This window comes from Neoarius graeffei, chromosome 7 (assembly GCF_027579695.1).
Source record: "Neoarius graeffei isolate fNeoGra1 chromosome 7, fNeoGra1.pri, whole genome shotgun sequence".
NCBI classification, from domain to species: Eukaryota; Metazoa; Chordata; class Actinopteri; order Siluriformes; family Ariidae; genus Neoarius; species Neoarius graeffei.
In genome coordinates, this window is record NC_083575.1 from 41,723,297 (window position 1) to 41,739,266 (window position 15,970).

Sequence of the window (15,970 nt, forward strand, 5' to 3'; positions counted from 1 at the left end):
CAAAAGCCAGGGTCTGTCATGGTATGTGGTTGTGTCAGTGCCCTTGGCAAAGGTAACTTACACTTCTGTGATTGCGGCATTAATGCAGAAAAGTACATTGAGATTTTGGAGCAACGTACTCTGTCTTCAAGACATCTTTTCCAGGGATATTTCAACAAGACAACGCAAAACCACATTCTGCACAGATTACAAAGGCATGGCTGTGGAAGAAGAGGGTGCCTGTCCCCAGTAGAGAATGTGTGGTGAATTTTGAAATGGAAAAATACAATAATGACGACCCCGTACTGCTGCACACCTTAAGACCTGTTTGCAGGAAGAATGGAACAAAATAACACCTGAAATGCTTCATCACTTGGTGTCTTCAATCCCACCTTTTAAGTGTTGTGAGAACAATTGGTAACATTATAAACTGGTAAATGCTTTACTGTCCCAACTTTGTTGAAATGTGTTTATTTTGAAAAAAAATCATGAGGGAGGAAAAAAACCCAAATGTGCTATTGTATTGTTTTGAGTGCAATGCAGCTCAGATTATTTACAAATCATTGTTTTCAGTCTGGGGGCAGCACAGTGGTGTAGTGGTTAGCACTGTTGCCTCACAGCAAGAAGGTCCTGGGTCCGAGCCCAGTGGCCGATGAGGGCCTTTCTGTGTGGAGTTTGCATGTTCTCCCCGTGTCTGCATAGGTTTCCTCCGGGTGCTCCGGTTTCCCCCACAGTCCAAAGGCATGCAGGTTAGGTTAATTGGTGGCTCTAAATTAACTGTAGGTGTGAATGTGAGTGTGAATGGTTGTTTGTCTCTATGTGTCAGCCCTGTGATGACCTGGCGACTTGTCTAGGGTGTACCCCGCCCCTCGCCCATAGTCAGCTGGGATAGGCTCCAGCTTGCCCGCGACCCTGTACAGGATAAGCAGCCACAGATAATGGATGGATGTTTTCAGTTTTAATTTCAATTTCAACATACTGTCCCAACTTTTTCTGATTTGGGGTTGTAAATATTCTTTCACTCTCTTTATCTTCTAATTTTTTTGTATTGTAGAGTACCTGAGCCTCACAACCAGCAATTCAATGTACAAGGTCATGTTCATGAAAACAGTTTAAGATGAATTTTGATTTGTGACATGATGCATTATCATGGCGGCATGGTGGTGTCATGGTTAGCGCTGTCACCTCACAGCAAGAAGGTCCGTGTTTGAGCCCCGTGGCCGGCGAGGGCCTTTCTGTGTGGAGATTGCATGTTCTCCCAGTGTCCGCGTGGGTTTCCTCCGGGTGCTCCGGTTTCCCCCACAGTCCAAAGACATGCAGGTTAGGTTAACTGGTGACTCTAAATTGACCGTAGGTGTGAATGTGAGTGTGAATGGTTGTCTGTGTCTATGTGTCAGCCCTGTGATGACCTGGCGACTTGTCCAGGGTGTACCCCGCCTTTCGCCCGTAGTCAGCTGGGATAGGCTCCAGCTTGCCTGCGACCCTGTAGAACAGGATAAAGTGGCTAGAGATGATGAGATGAGATGTATTATCATGCTGGAAGTAGCCATTAGAAAATGGTGAACTGCGGCCATGAAGGGACGCACATGTTCAGCAACAATGCTCAACTAGGCTGTGGCATTTAAACAATGATGGGCCCAAGTGTGCCAAGCAAACATTCCCCACACTGTTACACCATCTCCACCAGCCTGGACTGTGGGCACAGTGTAGGTTAGATCCATTAATTCATGCTGTTGGTGCCAAATTGTGACCCTACCATCTGTGTGCCTCAGCAGAAATCAAGATTCATTAGACCAGGCTACGGTTTTCCAGTCTTCAATTGTCCCATTTTGGTGAGCCTGTACCCACTGCAGCCTCATTTTTCTGCTCTTGGCTGGCAAAAGTGGAACAAGACCTAGTCTTCTGCTGTTGTAGCCTATCTGCTTCACAATTTGATGCGTTGTACATTCTGAGATGCTTTTCTGCTCACCACAGTTGGACAGAGTGGTTACTGTAGCCTTTCTATCAACTTGAACCAGTCTCGGCTGAGTTTCCCAAAAGCATCGCAGGACAAAGATAATCGTTAAATGATTGAGCGAGCTGCACAATGAACACTCACTCTCTCCTAGTCAAGATGCTCTTAGGGTTAAGAAGCTTTTGGGAAACCCAGCCCTGGTTATTCTCCATTGACCTCTCTCATCAACAAGGCACTGCCGTCTGCAAAACTGCTGCTCACTGGATGTTTTTTCATTATTGCACCATTCTGAGTAAACTCTAGAGACTGTTATGCATGAAAATCCCAGGACATCAGCAGTTATAGAAAAACTCAAACCAGCCCATCTGGCTATAACAATCATGCCACGGTCAAAATCACTGAGATCACATTTTTTTCCCCATTCTGATGTTTGATGTTAACATTGCTGCTGGCCCATTTCTACATGTTTTTATGCACTGCACTGCTGCCACATGATTGGCTGATTAGATATTTACAGGAATGACTAAGTGTACAGGGCGGCACGGTGGTGTAGTGGTTAGCGCTGTCGCCTCACAGCAAGAAGGTCCTGGGTTCGAGCCCCGGGGCCGGCGAGGGCCCTTCTGTGTGGAGTTTGCATGTTCTCCCCGTGTCCGCGTGGGTTTCCTCCGGGTGCTCCGGTTTCCCCCACAGTCCAAAGACATGCAGGTTAGGTTAACTGGTGACTCTAAATTGACCGTAGGTGTGAATGTGAGTGTGAATGGTTGTCTGTGTCTATATGTCAGCCCTGTGATGACCTGGCGACTTGTCCAGGGTGTACCCCGCCTTTCGCCCGTAGTCAGCTGGGATAGGCTCCAGCTTGCCTGCGACCCTGTAGAAGGATAAAGCGGCTAGAGATAATGAGATGAGATGAGACTAAGTGTACAGGTGTTCCTAATAAAGTGCTCAGTGAGCATATTATTATTATTATTATTATCATCCATCCATCATCTGTAGCCGCTTATCCTGTACAGGGTCGCAGGCAAGCTGGAGCCTATCCCACCTGACTACGGGTGAGAGGCGGGGTACACCCTGGACAAGTCGCCAGGTCATCACAGGACTGACACATAGACAACCATTCACACTCCCGGTCAATTTAGAGCCACCAATTAGCCTAACCTGCATGTCTTTGGATTGTGGGGGAAACCGGAGCACCCGGATGAAACCCACGCGGACACGGGGAGAGCATGCAAACTCCATACAGAAAGGCCCTCGCCGTCCGCTGGGTTACACCACCGTGTCACCTATTATTATTGTTACTACACCACTCTAATACATTTCAAATTGGTTTAACTTGGAAATGCAAGTTCACCTGCTGCCTTGAAAATGCAAGTTAACTCAATTTGACGATTATCTTTGTTTCAGGGGCGGCACGGTGGTGTAGTGGTTAGCGCTGTCGCCTCACAGCAAGAAGGTCCGGGTTCGAGCCCCGGGGCCAGCGAGGGCCTTTCTGTGTGGAGTTTGCATGTTCTCCCCGTGTCCGCGTGGGTTTCCTCCGGGTGCTCCGGTTTCCCCCACAGTCCAAAGACATGCAGGTTAGGTTAACTGGTGACTCTAAATTGACCGTAGGTGTGAATGTGAGTATGAATGGTTGTCTGTGTCTATGTGTCAGCCCTGTGATGGCCTGGCGACTTGTCCAGGGTGTACCCCGCCTTTCGCCCGTAGTCAGCTGGGATAGGCTCCAGCTTGCCTGCGACCCTGTAGAAGGATAAAGCGGCTAGAGATAATAAGATGAGATGAGATCTTTGTTTCAACTCAGAAAAAGTCTCAATAGTCAAGACAACCAAGTAATTCAAGTCTAACCTTTGAAAACTTGCACAGATTTGTTCAAATTAAAACACTTTTCAGAGCTCATTGAGTTAAAGAGAAAAAGTAAGTGGACATAACTACACAAGGCTGAAATGTTTTACAGTGTATTATTATTATTATTATTATTATTGACTAAATTAGACCAAGTATAGACCATTTGTAAATCAGAATTGTGTGGCCAAGTCTACTGAATCACATGAAATAAATAAAATAGACGACTGTGTGTGTGTGTGAGAGAGAGAGAAGGAGAGAGAGAATTAATATTCAGTGTATTTTTAAAATATCCAATAGTTAAAACCAAACTTCCGCTATATGATGAAATAGACAAGGGGAACTTACACAAGTAGTGTCTTTTTTTTCAAATAAATAACTACTTGTGTATAAAAAGGATAAAAGTGGAACTTCCCATAAATGCCCCAGGAGGCAGATGCTGCTATACCGCTGATGCGCAAAAACCGGTGGCAGGAGGAGAACCGCGCTAGTCTCTGCTGTAAAGCCGCTTGAAGGCGAAAATGTAACTGAAGCTGAATAAAATCTGCTGTAAGAGCCGGAGAACCGCTCAGTCGCCACACTTTCTCTCTCAGCGCGTGGAAACCTCGCGTGATCATGGAGCAGAGCCGCTGAACTGAGTGGGTGAGTTTAGTGGAGCAGCTGTGTTCGTTTACTCTACCGGTAACTATGTTAGCGGGCTAGTGATAAGTTAGCCGTCAGCTAACAAGCATTACTTAGCCAAAAACTGAGCTTAAAATGAACCGGAGAAGGAGTACAGGCTACTACAAGGGGGGAAATCAATTATAAACGGTTTTGAAGTTGGAAGGGTTTCTAGACATTATTTTACGCCTGAATAAGAATATTAGTGCCGTTATTTTAAATACACATCCATGTACAATTTAGTAAAATATGTAGTCATTGTTGGCTGTAGGGGTTTGTTTTTACTATAACGTTATTAGAAAGCTTTATAATTTTAATAAAAGTGTGTATTTCGTGTCTCTTTTGTCTTCTCGTGGTTTCTTCTTCTCTTGTTCTTGCTGTTTCACATGAGCGAGTAAATAACGTTAGTTAACGTTAGCTTTTATTTCCTCTGCTTTAGAAGCTTGAACTCATAGAGCTGACTGTGTCCAAGCTTTTATAGCTAATGGTACTAAAAGCATGTTGTTTTCCCCCCAAAAGCAGTCTCTAAGATAAACCATTAAACCAGTATTATTTTAAACTTAAATGGACTTAATCCAATGTGTGTTAGAAGTCAGTTCAGCCTGAGTGCAAAACCGGAGAAACAGGAAATGAAGTACCAATAAATAAATAAATAAAAATCTTATCTTGTGTGAGCATTATATTATTTGCCTACTTAGCTGTACTGGGTGTTTTGAAAAGCCATAGGTGGTTAATTATCGGAGTGCATGTTTCGGGTCATGTAGTTCTTCATCAGTTCTGGGTGGACTAATCCACACCCAGTTTATTTTCAGAGAAGCAATGCATAATTTAAAAGGTCAGTTTTGGTTTTAGTAGGTGCTTTTTCCACTTCCTTTTTTTTCATCCCTGTTTAATACCTTTCCTTTTACACACAAAACAAGCTACTACCAGAACACAGATCAGCTTTATTGTAAACATTTCAAAGTAATTCCTTAGACACAAAATATCTTTTATTGCTATATCGAAGATGATTTGGGTTGTTTCAGCAGAAAATTTAGATTTGGGGCTGGTTGATCTTTTGCCAAGCTGGTGTATGTGTTCTCAAGGTCCTATGTTCTAACCCTAACCCCTGTAACTCTACTCCTAAGCAAATACAGAGCTGGGGAACAGCTTAATTTTTTTTTCAGCTTCCTGTTATGTGTTATGCTAGCTGGGGAACAGATCGCCAATCGCCACCATCATTTCCCAAAACTCTTACTCTAAAACATGAAGCAATTTTGTGCTACAAATGATAACCATTCATTAATGTTAAATGGGTGGAATAACTCCGAGTTTGATGTCGGCAGTTGCATGATGAAGGCTCTATCAACACAAGCATGATTAGGGTAGAAAGACGATTCTGACGTATACTGCTGTTTAGATTGTGATTGCTGTTTTATGTTAATATTAAACTAGTAGTTTAGTTTCTTGTTTTGTGTGTGCGCATGCAGGAACTTTCAGCTCAGTGGGAAGCAGGAGCCTGAACTGAGCCTTTCTGTATCAATCTTCGGGACCTCTTGAGCCATTAATGGAGCGGTTCCGTTGGTTTCGGCACAGATGGCGACAGGTGGCCTCCACAGAGTCAAAGCAAGGCTGGTCCTCTGCCAATGACTCACCGACCTCAAAAGGTGACTTAGATACTCAGGACCACTCAGGACACAGGCTTTCTGGAAAACGAAGAACGGTGGTGGCACGATATGGTCCACACCGGGCAGAATACCAGAGCATCTCTAAAGCCTATCAAGGCAACAACATTCGGACCACCAAGTACACACTTCTCAGCTTCATACCAATGAATCTGTTCCAGCAGTTTCACAGGTAAGTGCTTATACTTAAAGGACCCATATTTTAAACCCCCCCCCCCCTTTACTCAAGTTGCGTAATGTATTATAATAATCATTTTCAGCCCAGGCTTTATTTTTAATTTTGGGCAGTACGGTGGTGCAGTGGTTCGCACTGTAACCTCAAAGCAAGAAGGTTCTGGTTTCGAGCCCCATGGCTAACTGGGGCTTTTTCTGTGTGGAGTTTGCATGTTCTCCTCGTGCTTGCGTGGGTTTCTTCCCACAGTCCAAAGACCTACAGATTAGTTCTGCATGTCTTTAGCTACTCTAGGGCTACGTTTACATTAGACCGTATCTGTCTCGTTTTCTTCGCGGATGCACTGTCCGTTTACATTAAACCACCTGGAAAAGCCAGGAAACGGGAATCCGCCAGCGTCCACGTATTCAATCTAGATCGTATCTGGTCCGGTGCTGTGTAAACATTGAGATACGCGAATACGCTGTGCTGAGCTCTAGCTGGCGTCCTCATTGGACAACGTCACTGTGACATCCACCTTCCTGATTCGCTGGTGTTGGTCATGTGACGCGACTGCTGAAAAATGGCACGGACTTCCGCCTTGTATCACCCTTCATTAAAGAGTATAAAAGTATGAAAATACTGCAAATACTGATGCAAATACTGCCCATTGTGTAGTTATGACTGTCTTTAGGCTTGCCATCCTTCCACTTGCAAGTAGTAAGTGATATGCACTGGGATCACACACACAGTGGCTCAGTCCCGAATCGTGGCTTGTGCACTTCACTCGCGCGCTGTGTGAGCTGCGCAGGGCCGGAGTGCGCACCCTCCAGAGGGCACTCGCTGTTCAGGGCGGAGTGATTTGGAGCGCAGGATGCCTGCGGAGCCGAGCGTATCCGTGTATTGGTGTTGCTGTGTGCACGGCTAACGGTTTTAGTGTAAACGCGAATCGTTTTAAGAACATTAATCTGATGATCCGCTGATTCGACGTAATGTAAACGTAGCCTAAATTGCCCATAAGTGTGGATGGCTGTCTGTCTGTCTGTCTTGGCCCTGTGATGGATTGGTGACCCATCCAGGATGTACCCTGCCTCTCGCCCAATGTTAGCTGGGATTGGCTCCAGCTTCCCAGCAACCCACAATGGATAAGCGGTATAGAAAACAAACAAATAAATGATTGGTTTTGTTGCTGTGCCTTTAAGCCTGATGTATGTAAATGATCTCTATTGTGTGTAACATGAGTTATAACGGAGACTGATGCATCGCCACTTCTTTCAGTAAGTCATTGTAGTGCAACAGCAATAGTCCAGTGGTTGGGTGAAATAATCCCATTCAAATCACTATATGGATTGTTGATATTGAACAAACAGACAGTTCTAATTATGTCGCGTGTAGGGCAGCAAGCTACAAACCTTTTAAAATTTGTCTTGTTAATTTTACAAACCAGGCATATACTTCTCCAGAAACTGTACACCTTTTTGTTTCACAAAATCAGATAATATCTTTAATTATTTTTACCTTTGCATTCTCTTAAAATTACATGGTGCATTTTAGACTTGTATCTCTTCTTGAATCACATGACTTAACAATTAAGCTACACTTTGGATCATGCACGTTAAATGTACATTTTTGCTGTTTTATAACTGTATACAGGCAGCATGTTGATGCAGTGGTTGGCACTCTTACCTCACAGCAGGAAGGTTCAGGGTTCGAACCTGCTGGTCAGCTGGGGCCTTTCTGTCTGGAGTTTGCATGGGTTTCCTCCCACAGTCCAAACACGTGCAGATTAGGTCAACTGGCTACTCTAAATTGCCCATAGTTGAGTGTGAATGGCTGTCCGTGTCTTTGTGTTAGCCTTGTGATGGATTGGCGGCCTGTCCAGGGTGTCTCCCACCTCCCGCCCAATATTGGCTGGGATTGGTTCCAGCTCAGTCATGACCCGCAATGGATAAGTGGTGCAGAGATGTATGAATTAATTATTGAATTGTAGTACAGTGTCCTCCCTTATATAGAACACTGTTCCTTGTTTATACCAAAAGGTAATTTTGATAACATTTTAAATATGATCTCTGCTAGCCAGTTTGGAAAACTTTAGAGAACCAAAAACAAAAAAAGGCTCTGCAGGGTTGATTTGATGACCAGCATTGTATAACAGTACATCATCAGGCCAAAAAAAAAAGTGTGTTTCCGGTTACCCGACCGACCCTAATCCGTACCGCCCGACTCTAAACTTTTTTTTTTCATTTTTTTCCCAGTCGCGACTTTTACATATAACCCAACCACGTGAACCGGAAGTTTTTGTCACTCACTGGGAAAATCAGGGCTTTCCGCAAGCGCCGGCTGCCGGCCATACAGCCGACTACACAATTAAGTCCAGCCGGCTACTTTAATGACTTATTTTTGTAGCCCACAGGCTCTAAATACCCATATAGGAATTAAAGGCAATGAAATAGCAGACCACATGGCCAAAGAATCCATTGATGCAGAACAGATAGACATTCATATTCCACTGGGAAAAGGAGAAGCTAAAGCTTTAATTAAAACAGAGATTATGAAAAGATGGCAAAAAGAGTGGGAAACAGAACCCAAAGGTAGACAATACTTTAATATGCAGAGTCAGGTAGGGGGGAAAAGAATAACGTCAATGGGATTTAACAGAAATGAGGAGGTAGGATATATAAGATTAAGACTGGGACACACAGGTCTTAACGCAACATTACAGATATTAGGTAAAAGTGATGGTCTTTGTCAAGGATGTAGAGTTAAGGAAGATGTTGAGCATATTTTATTTCATTGTAGTAAATACAGTTATCAAAGACAGAAATGGTTGGAGCTTGAAGCAGGTTCAGACATACACAACATACTAAAGGAAGAAGGAATACAGCGAAATAGAATTAAAGCACTAATCATTTATCTTAAGGATACAGGTCTAATGAAAAGAATATAAATTTTTTTTTTTTTTGTAGCCTAGTAATCTGACATAGAATCTGTCCAGTCCCTTCACACTGTAGGTTGAATTGGGATTAATTAAATTATAAATTATGTAATAATTGATAATTAAATTAATCAATTTATAAATAAAGATCAGTCTCATAAAATCTTAAATTATTAATCTTAACACTCACCGTGAATGGTTACATTCAAGATTAATGGTAGCTCTGTATTAGATGGGAAACCCAGTTGTATACAAAAGCTAAATTCTGAAGGAAAAAGGAGTTCTAAATAGTTGACCTTGTGAATAAACAACAGGAACAAGTAAAATGCAATTCAATTTTATTAGCTTTTATTTGTCTACTACTCACTAATAATAATAAACTCAAAATACATTCAATGTCAGCAAAGGTAATAACAAGACAAAACAATGGAACAATTACACCTGGACTATAAATTTGAGGGAAAGAGAGAGAGAAAGAGATAGAAGGAAAAAGAAAAGAATCCCTTGTGTGTGCGTGTGTGAGGCTAGGGCAAGCCGATGCGTGTGTGTGTGTGTGTGTGACCTAGCTTGTCGTTAGCTAAAACAAAGGAATGTTAGCTAAAACAAAGGAATGTTAGCTAAATAGAACAAAGGATTAGCTCTGTGGCTAATGTGTGCTTTGTGTAGGTATCTGTGGGCAGATGCTAATGACTAGCCACTCTGGCAATGCTTAAACAAAATGGCGGTCAGTGCCTAGGTGTCGTATCACAGGTAACTCAATGAGGAAGGTATCAAAATGGCGTCGGAAAAATGGCGCCTGCAGGCCTAGTCGAGAACACAAGCCTACCAGCTAGCGTATCACCCTGAGGTAGCTAGCAATAAGTTGCTAAGGAGAATCTGACCACGCTACAGCTGGATCCAAACACTGCACTTAACAACAATTTCCAACAGACTATCTAGGCAAAGAACTCAACGCGAGAGAGAGAGAGAGAGAGAGAGAGAGAGAGGTGTGAGAGAGTGTGTATATGTGTTGGATGGAGAGAACTAGGCCTTGTAGCGGTCTAGCCTCGGAGCTTAAAATAACAAACTTGTCGCTGCGCTGCTAATCAGATAGGGAAGCTAGCAATGGAGTTAAGGAAAGATATCATGCAAGATACCCTGTCTAACAAGTTCAAAGAAAAAAAAAACAGAACCAAAACAAACAATAAAAACAAACAAACAAACAATAAAAACAAACAAACACCTTCCGTGTCTGAGCGGGTATGCTAAATAGCTCAAAGCTTAAACATGACCCTAACAACCATCTGAATAAGCTACAAATTAAAAATTTGCCCAAGTGCCTACTCAATGCGATGGAAGTTCTTTCTCCGATGTCCGCGCTGAGGGTCGCAGTCCGAGGAGAGGAGGTTAGCGGCGCGTTGCGTCCAACCGCGGCTAACGAAGCAGGGAGATGAAGGCCTAGCTGGCCCACGGTGCTTCAGGAGAAACCTCCGGTGATGCGTCGACGAGAAAAAGGCTGAGAGGAGCGAAGCTGTCCGCAAATGCCTCTTAGCGTGGAAAACTACTTAACTGTAGTTAAACTTTGCAAAGGTTTAGAATCGAAACCACTATATCGCTGAAACTTAGCGGGTCGTTCAAAAGTTCGGCCGAAACTAATTTGAACAGGCTGTTCTCAGACAATAGCGGTTAGTCTCAACACTGTAGCTTGCGTGCCTACAGTCCGTCCGACCACTCCAGTAGTCAGAACATGAGAGAGCGAATCGAGGCGCTCTCGATACAGTTAAAGCAGTTCCACTTCACGTCACATCCGGGTGGAGCGCGCAAGGAAATTGTGGGATCGTTATAGGGGGCGCTGGCGAGTTACCAACATTCCCCCCTTGGCCATAGGCGCTGAAAGGAGTGATACCCTATGGGCACATGGTGTTTAGTCTGCGACCCACGGTCCCTAGTAATCCACAATGAGGTAGTTCCACAATGAGGTAGTTCCAAGGGTCCTTTCTGTGAAAAGTCTTTCAGACACAGTTCAACAGTTCAATTCATTTCATACAGTCCATAAGATGCATAGGCACTTGGGCATGAAAGCATAGGCACTTGGACATGAAAACAATTACACTATGGCTACTTAACTACCTTCTACATACAACATTTCACACAGCAAACAAAAAAAAATCAAAACTCCATAAAAGAAAATGGAAAAGAGGGGTTAGTTAGCATGTTAGCAAGCCTACTCTTCAAGAAAGTTAGTGGAGGCCTTAGGCCTGATGGAGAATCGGACAATGCCACGATCTAATTTCTCAGGTGCGTAGATCGTTTTGTCCAGTTTGCGGTGTAGTGTCAGTATGTACCTATGTAGAGTGATGGCTATGAAGACTGTGATAACCCAACCGCCAGCTAGAAATCCCAGCGCAATTCGGCTTATTAAAGATCCTTGATCGGACGAAGGGTTTGCGCGGTTATTCAAGAAAGTGGTAGCGATGCCAGTGGGCTTAAGATCGAATTGCACGGTTTTGGTCCCTTCCAGCAGTAGTTGTGCTTGGAGGGTGGAGTTTATCTCAAGTTCGTGACCTGGGAAGGCATCGGGCATTTCTATCTCGGTCTCATACTGGTCCGCGCTAAGGTGATGGAGGGTGATGTCACCCACGTGAACAGTGGCTCCTAGTGGGACACTTAGGAGAGAGGTTTCGTTAGGGATCTTCATTCTAGTGGCAGTGTTATGTTGATCATATGATACCAGAATCTCAGTTTGGGGAGTGTTGATTAGCCACCGATTACCAGCTCTTTCTACTCTAGTTCCTATTCCTTCATCTTTAATAGACAATTTGCCTGCACACTTCTGCTCGGGGACTTTTGTCAATCCACAGAGACGGTCTGTGGTGTCTCGGATAAAGGGATTGCTGGGGCAGACCCAGTGGATATCTTTGGTAGAGGTGCACATGTCTAAATTAGGGACGAGGTAGATAGAGGGGTTGTCATCGTGATAGGCTATGGTGGAAGGTGTCTGCAAACGTACGTGTACGTCGTTGTTCCAGAAACCTACATTAAGGACAGATTTGATTCTGTATATGTTTTGCCGTTCAATAACGGGGAGATTGAGGATGAAGCCTATTTCTAGGTTTTGAGGGTTCACAAAAATGGGGATAGCACTGCCAAGACTATAAGCCAGATGAATCTGTGATGAGTAAACGTTAGTCGTGGTAGTAGATCGGAGTATGCTGTCAACCATGCTGAGGGGTATCAAATATGGTGGGATTTTACCTCCACTCAGGGTGCTGAGAGAGCTACTTACTTCTCTCATCAGGTCCTGCATTAGGTCTCGGATTACTCGGACGTACTTGACTTCGCTTCTCATGATTGCTGCTAGCCTGTCTACGGCATGTACTGTGTTCTTGATTAATGTAGAATGCATGTTAACGGTTAGTATGGTTCCCTGCAGGGTTTTGCCTAGGCCCTGCAGCTCCTCCTGTTGAGTTAGTAGTCTACCCTGGATTTCTGGCATTTCTTCCTTAAGAATGTTCATTTCTCGTTTGACCGCGGTTAGGCTAACGGTGTTAACGGCAGAGAGGCCCATTGAGAACAGAGAGCCAATGGCGGATGCAGCAGTAAGTAGTCCTCCGAGGAACCGTTTAGGGCGTGTTTTGCCGCTGAGTTCCTCCTCAGTGACTATGAACTTCTGTAACTGTTCGAGCATGTGAACTGTGGTACGCTTGGCGTGTTCGATGTTGGACCCAATCTCGGAGTCAGGCCCGGTTTCGAGGTTTGTTTGTGTGGGCGATCTAAAATGCTTACGGTACACGTCCCAAGGATCGAGGCGGGTGTACACGCGCTGGGTATGGACGCGGCAATTGGTGAGGAGCAGTCCTGGGGCATCTTGGAGAACGATGCCACTCGGCGGACCTGGTTCCACTATGTTACCGGCCAATGTGGTCTGCAGGACTAGGAAGATGCCGAGGATCCAGAGAGGGGCCATTCTGCAACATACAGGAGTTTGTTATTCCGATTTGAGTGGTAACGAGGGTGGTTACTTATAGATGCACGCTTATGGATTGAGAGGCATGCAACTAAGTTGGGCAGGCTATAACTTATTGTTTGTCCACCCCCCTATGGAGTGTGGACTGCTCAAAAAGCTTTATTTGGTTGCTATGGACCCATCTATACGAAGGCGCCTGGCTGGGCTTCGAAGTTTTGATGCGGTAGGCGACGGGGGACAGTTTACCGACGATTTCGAAAGGGCCGGACCAACGGGGTAAGAATTTTCTGGCTACTCCTACCGGTTTGGTGAAATTGAAGTATAGGACTCTGTCGCCTACTTCGTACTCACGGTGTGTCGCCTTTCTGTCGTAGTAAGCTTTCTGTCCTTTCGCACTCTTTTCGAGGTGTTCCTGGGCCCACGCAAATGTGGCCTGCAAGTGGCGTTGCAAGTCGGTGACGTACTGGTGTGCGGTGTACGCAGTGGCGACGCTTAGGTCCTCTGGTCGGTAGAGGAGGTGTAAGGGAAGAACCATTTCACGGCCAGTCATCATTTCGAACGGGGTGACTCCGGTGGTGCGGTGAGGAGTGGACCGAATGGCCATCAGCACCAGAGGGAGTTTGATGTCCCAATCTTTGCCATGGTGGCTAACATACTTGCGAAGCATGCTCACGATGGTTTGGTTGGCGCGTTCGACCTGACCAGAAGACTGAGGATGATACGCGATGTGGAATTTTGCCTCGACTCCGAGCATCTCCCACAACACTCTCATGACCTCTGCGGTGAAATGAGTACCTCGGTCGGAATCAATGGATAGGGGCAAGCCCCAACGGCTGAACACATGGTTCATAAGAAGGAGAGCGGTGGTCTCTGCGGTTTCGTTTGGGGCGGGCAAGCATTCCACCCACTTCGTGAACGCGCAAGTGACGGTCAGGAGATACTTATTACCTCGAGCCGATTTCAGCACTGGTCCGACCCAGTCTATCTGGAGATTAGACCAGGGGAATGAGATGCCTTTGCTTTGCAGTGGGGCGCGGTTCAACGGTTGGGCTGGTCGGAATTGGCAGCAAATCAAGCACCCTTTGACATACTCAGTAACGTCCTGAATCATGAAGGGCCAATAGACAATCTGTTGGAGTGTCTGGTAGGTCGCCTGAGCGTTCCTATGGCCCCCGCACGGGCTGTCATGAGCGTACTGCAACATGACCCCCCTATGATCTGTGGGCACGACCCACCGGGGAGGTCCCTGGTTGCGTGGTGTGTACACCAGGAGTCCTTTCTCGAGTTTTAAGCCGTTTGAGATTGTGAAGGTGATTTAAGTCTCGGGACTGTTGCAACTCTTGTGGGGAAATTGGGGACGCCACGGGGTCCGCAAGGAACTTACGGATTTGGTGGATCACGGGATCCCTTTCCTGCATAGACACCAGGTCGGCATCCTGGGGCAGTCGGCCGAGTTGCACTGTTCCTGCTTGGGGTACTGCGTCAGTTTGACCTGCTCTAGCCTGTCGGCGAGTAATCGCGGTTACGTCATGGCGTGGCGTCTCGGGAAGCCATGGCGGCTGGAATTCCCAAAGGGGGCCGTCTACGGCTCCCGCTTTGGCGAGGCCATCTGCCTCATCGTTACCGACTTTGTCAGGTCCTGGGACTTGAGAATGTCCCTTCACCTTCTTCCAATAGACGCACATTCCCTGTTCGGTTACAAGTCGATCGCATGCTAGGAAGAGTTCGGAGTGTTTCACTTCCTTGCCCCTTGCATTTTTCATGTCCTGCACCTTCCACGAGGGAAAGTGTGAGACGAAGCTATGCCTGGCATAATTTGAATCAGAGCAGAGGACTAACCGCTTGATGTTCTCACGGGCAGCTTGTTGCAGGACGATGAGCACGGCTGCTACCTCCGCATATTGGCTAGTCTTAGCCCCGAGTCGGTGTTGGTATTTCCCTTGTATAGGGCCGTTCGCCCATACGATACCGACACCGGCTTGCACTTTGCATTCATGATGGAATGAGCATCCATCTATGTAAGTGGTGGGGAGGTCTTTGCAGACGTTCTCGTCATAGTAGTGGTGGTCGGAGGGGAGAGCAGGTACGGTTGTTAGTTCGGTTTGATCTGGACTATTCTCGCAGTCGCAATGCTGGCATTCCGCCAGCCCTCGGCCAAGCACCATCTTGTGGTTCTGGGCGTACTTCACCTCGACGTCGTAGCCCTGTAGTGCCATCATCCAAGCTGCGATGCGACTGTTCGAAACTCTTCCCTCTCTCAGCCTCTGGCTGTTCAAGAACGAGACCGGTTGATGATTGGTCTCTATCACCACCTTCTGGCCACCAATGTAACTGCGAAAGTGTTCAACGGCCCAGACCGTGGCCAGCAGGGCTTTTTCGCAGTCTGAAAATTTCAACTCCACAGCACTGAGGGGCCGACTGGCGTATGCTACGACACGGCGATCTTTGTCATGCTGCTGTGACAGTGCAGCGCTCAGGCAGTGGGTGGAGAAACTAGCCTCCAAGAAGAACGGTTTGTCTTTGTCGGGATACGCGAGGCAGGGAGCAGAGCAGAGCTTCTGCTTCATGCTCTTGAACGCGAGTTCTTGAGGCTCACTCCACTGGAAGGGTTTATCCTTCCGGAGGAGCTCAGTGAGCGGTCGTGCTATCTCCGCGTAGTCCTCGATGAACTGTCGGGAGTAGTTGCAGACCCCTAAGAAGCTCCTGAGTTCGGGTACGTTGGATGGGGCTTTGATATCTTGGATAGCCCGCACCCTCCCTGACTGGGGTTCAATGCCATCTGGCCCGACGCACAGTCCAACGTATTCAACTTTGGTGCGACACCACTGCCCTTTGGTGACAGAGA

The 15,970-nt window shown here is 46.0% G+C and overlaps 1 protein-coding gene across 3 annotated transcripts in view; it reads left to right on the forward strand.

Annotated features, from left to right (window-relative positions):
- The first annotated feature begins 4,206 nt into the window (after positions 1–4,206).
- Positions 4,207–15,970, forward strand: part of atp10d (ATPase phospholipid transporting 10D) — a 68,720-nt gene continuing 56,956 nt past the window's right edge. For all 3 annotated transcript variants that reach the window (XM_060925677.1, XM_060925678.1, XM_060925679.1), the window contains exons 1-2: positions 4,207–4,411; positions 5,899–6,265. In XM_060925677.1, the coding sequence (XP_060781660.1) occupies positions 5,976–6,265 (290 nt within the window). In that variant the 5' untranslated portion in view covers positions 4,207–4,411; positions 5,899–5,975. The remainder of the gene's footprint in view (positions 4,412–5,898; positions 6,266–15,970) is intronic.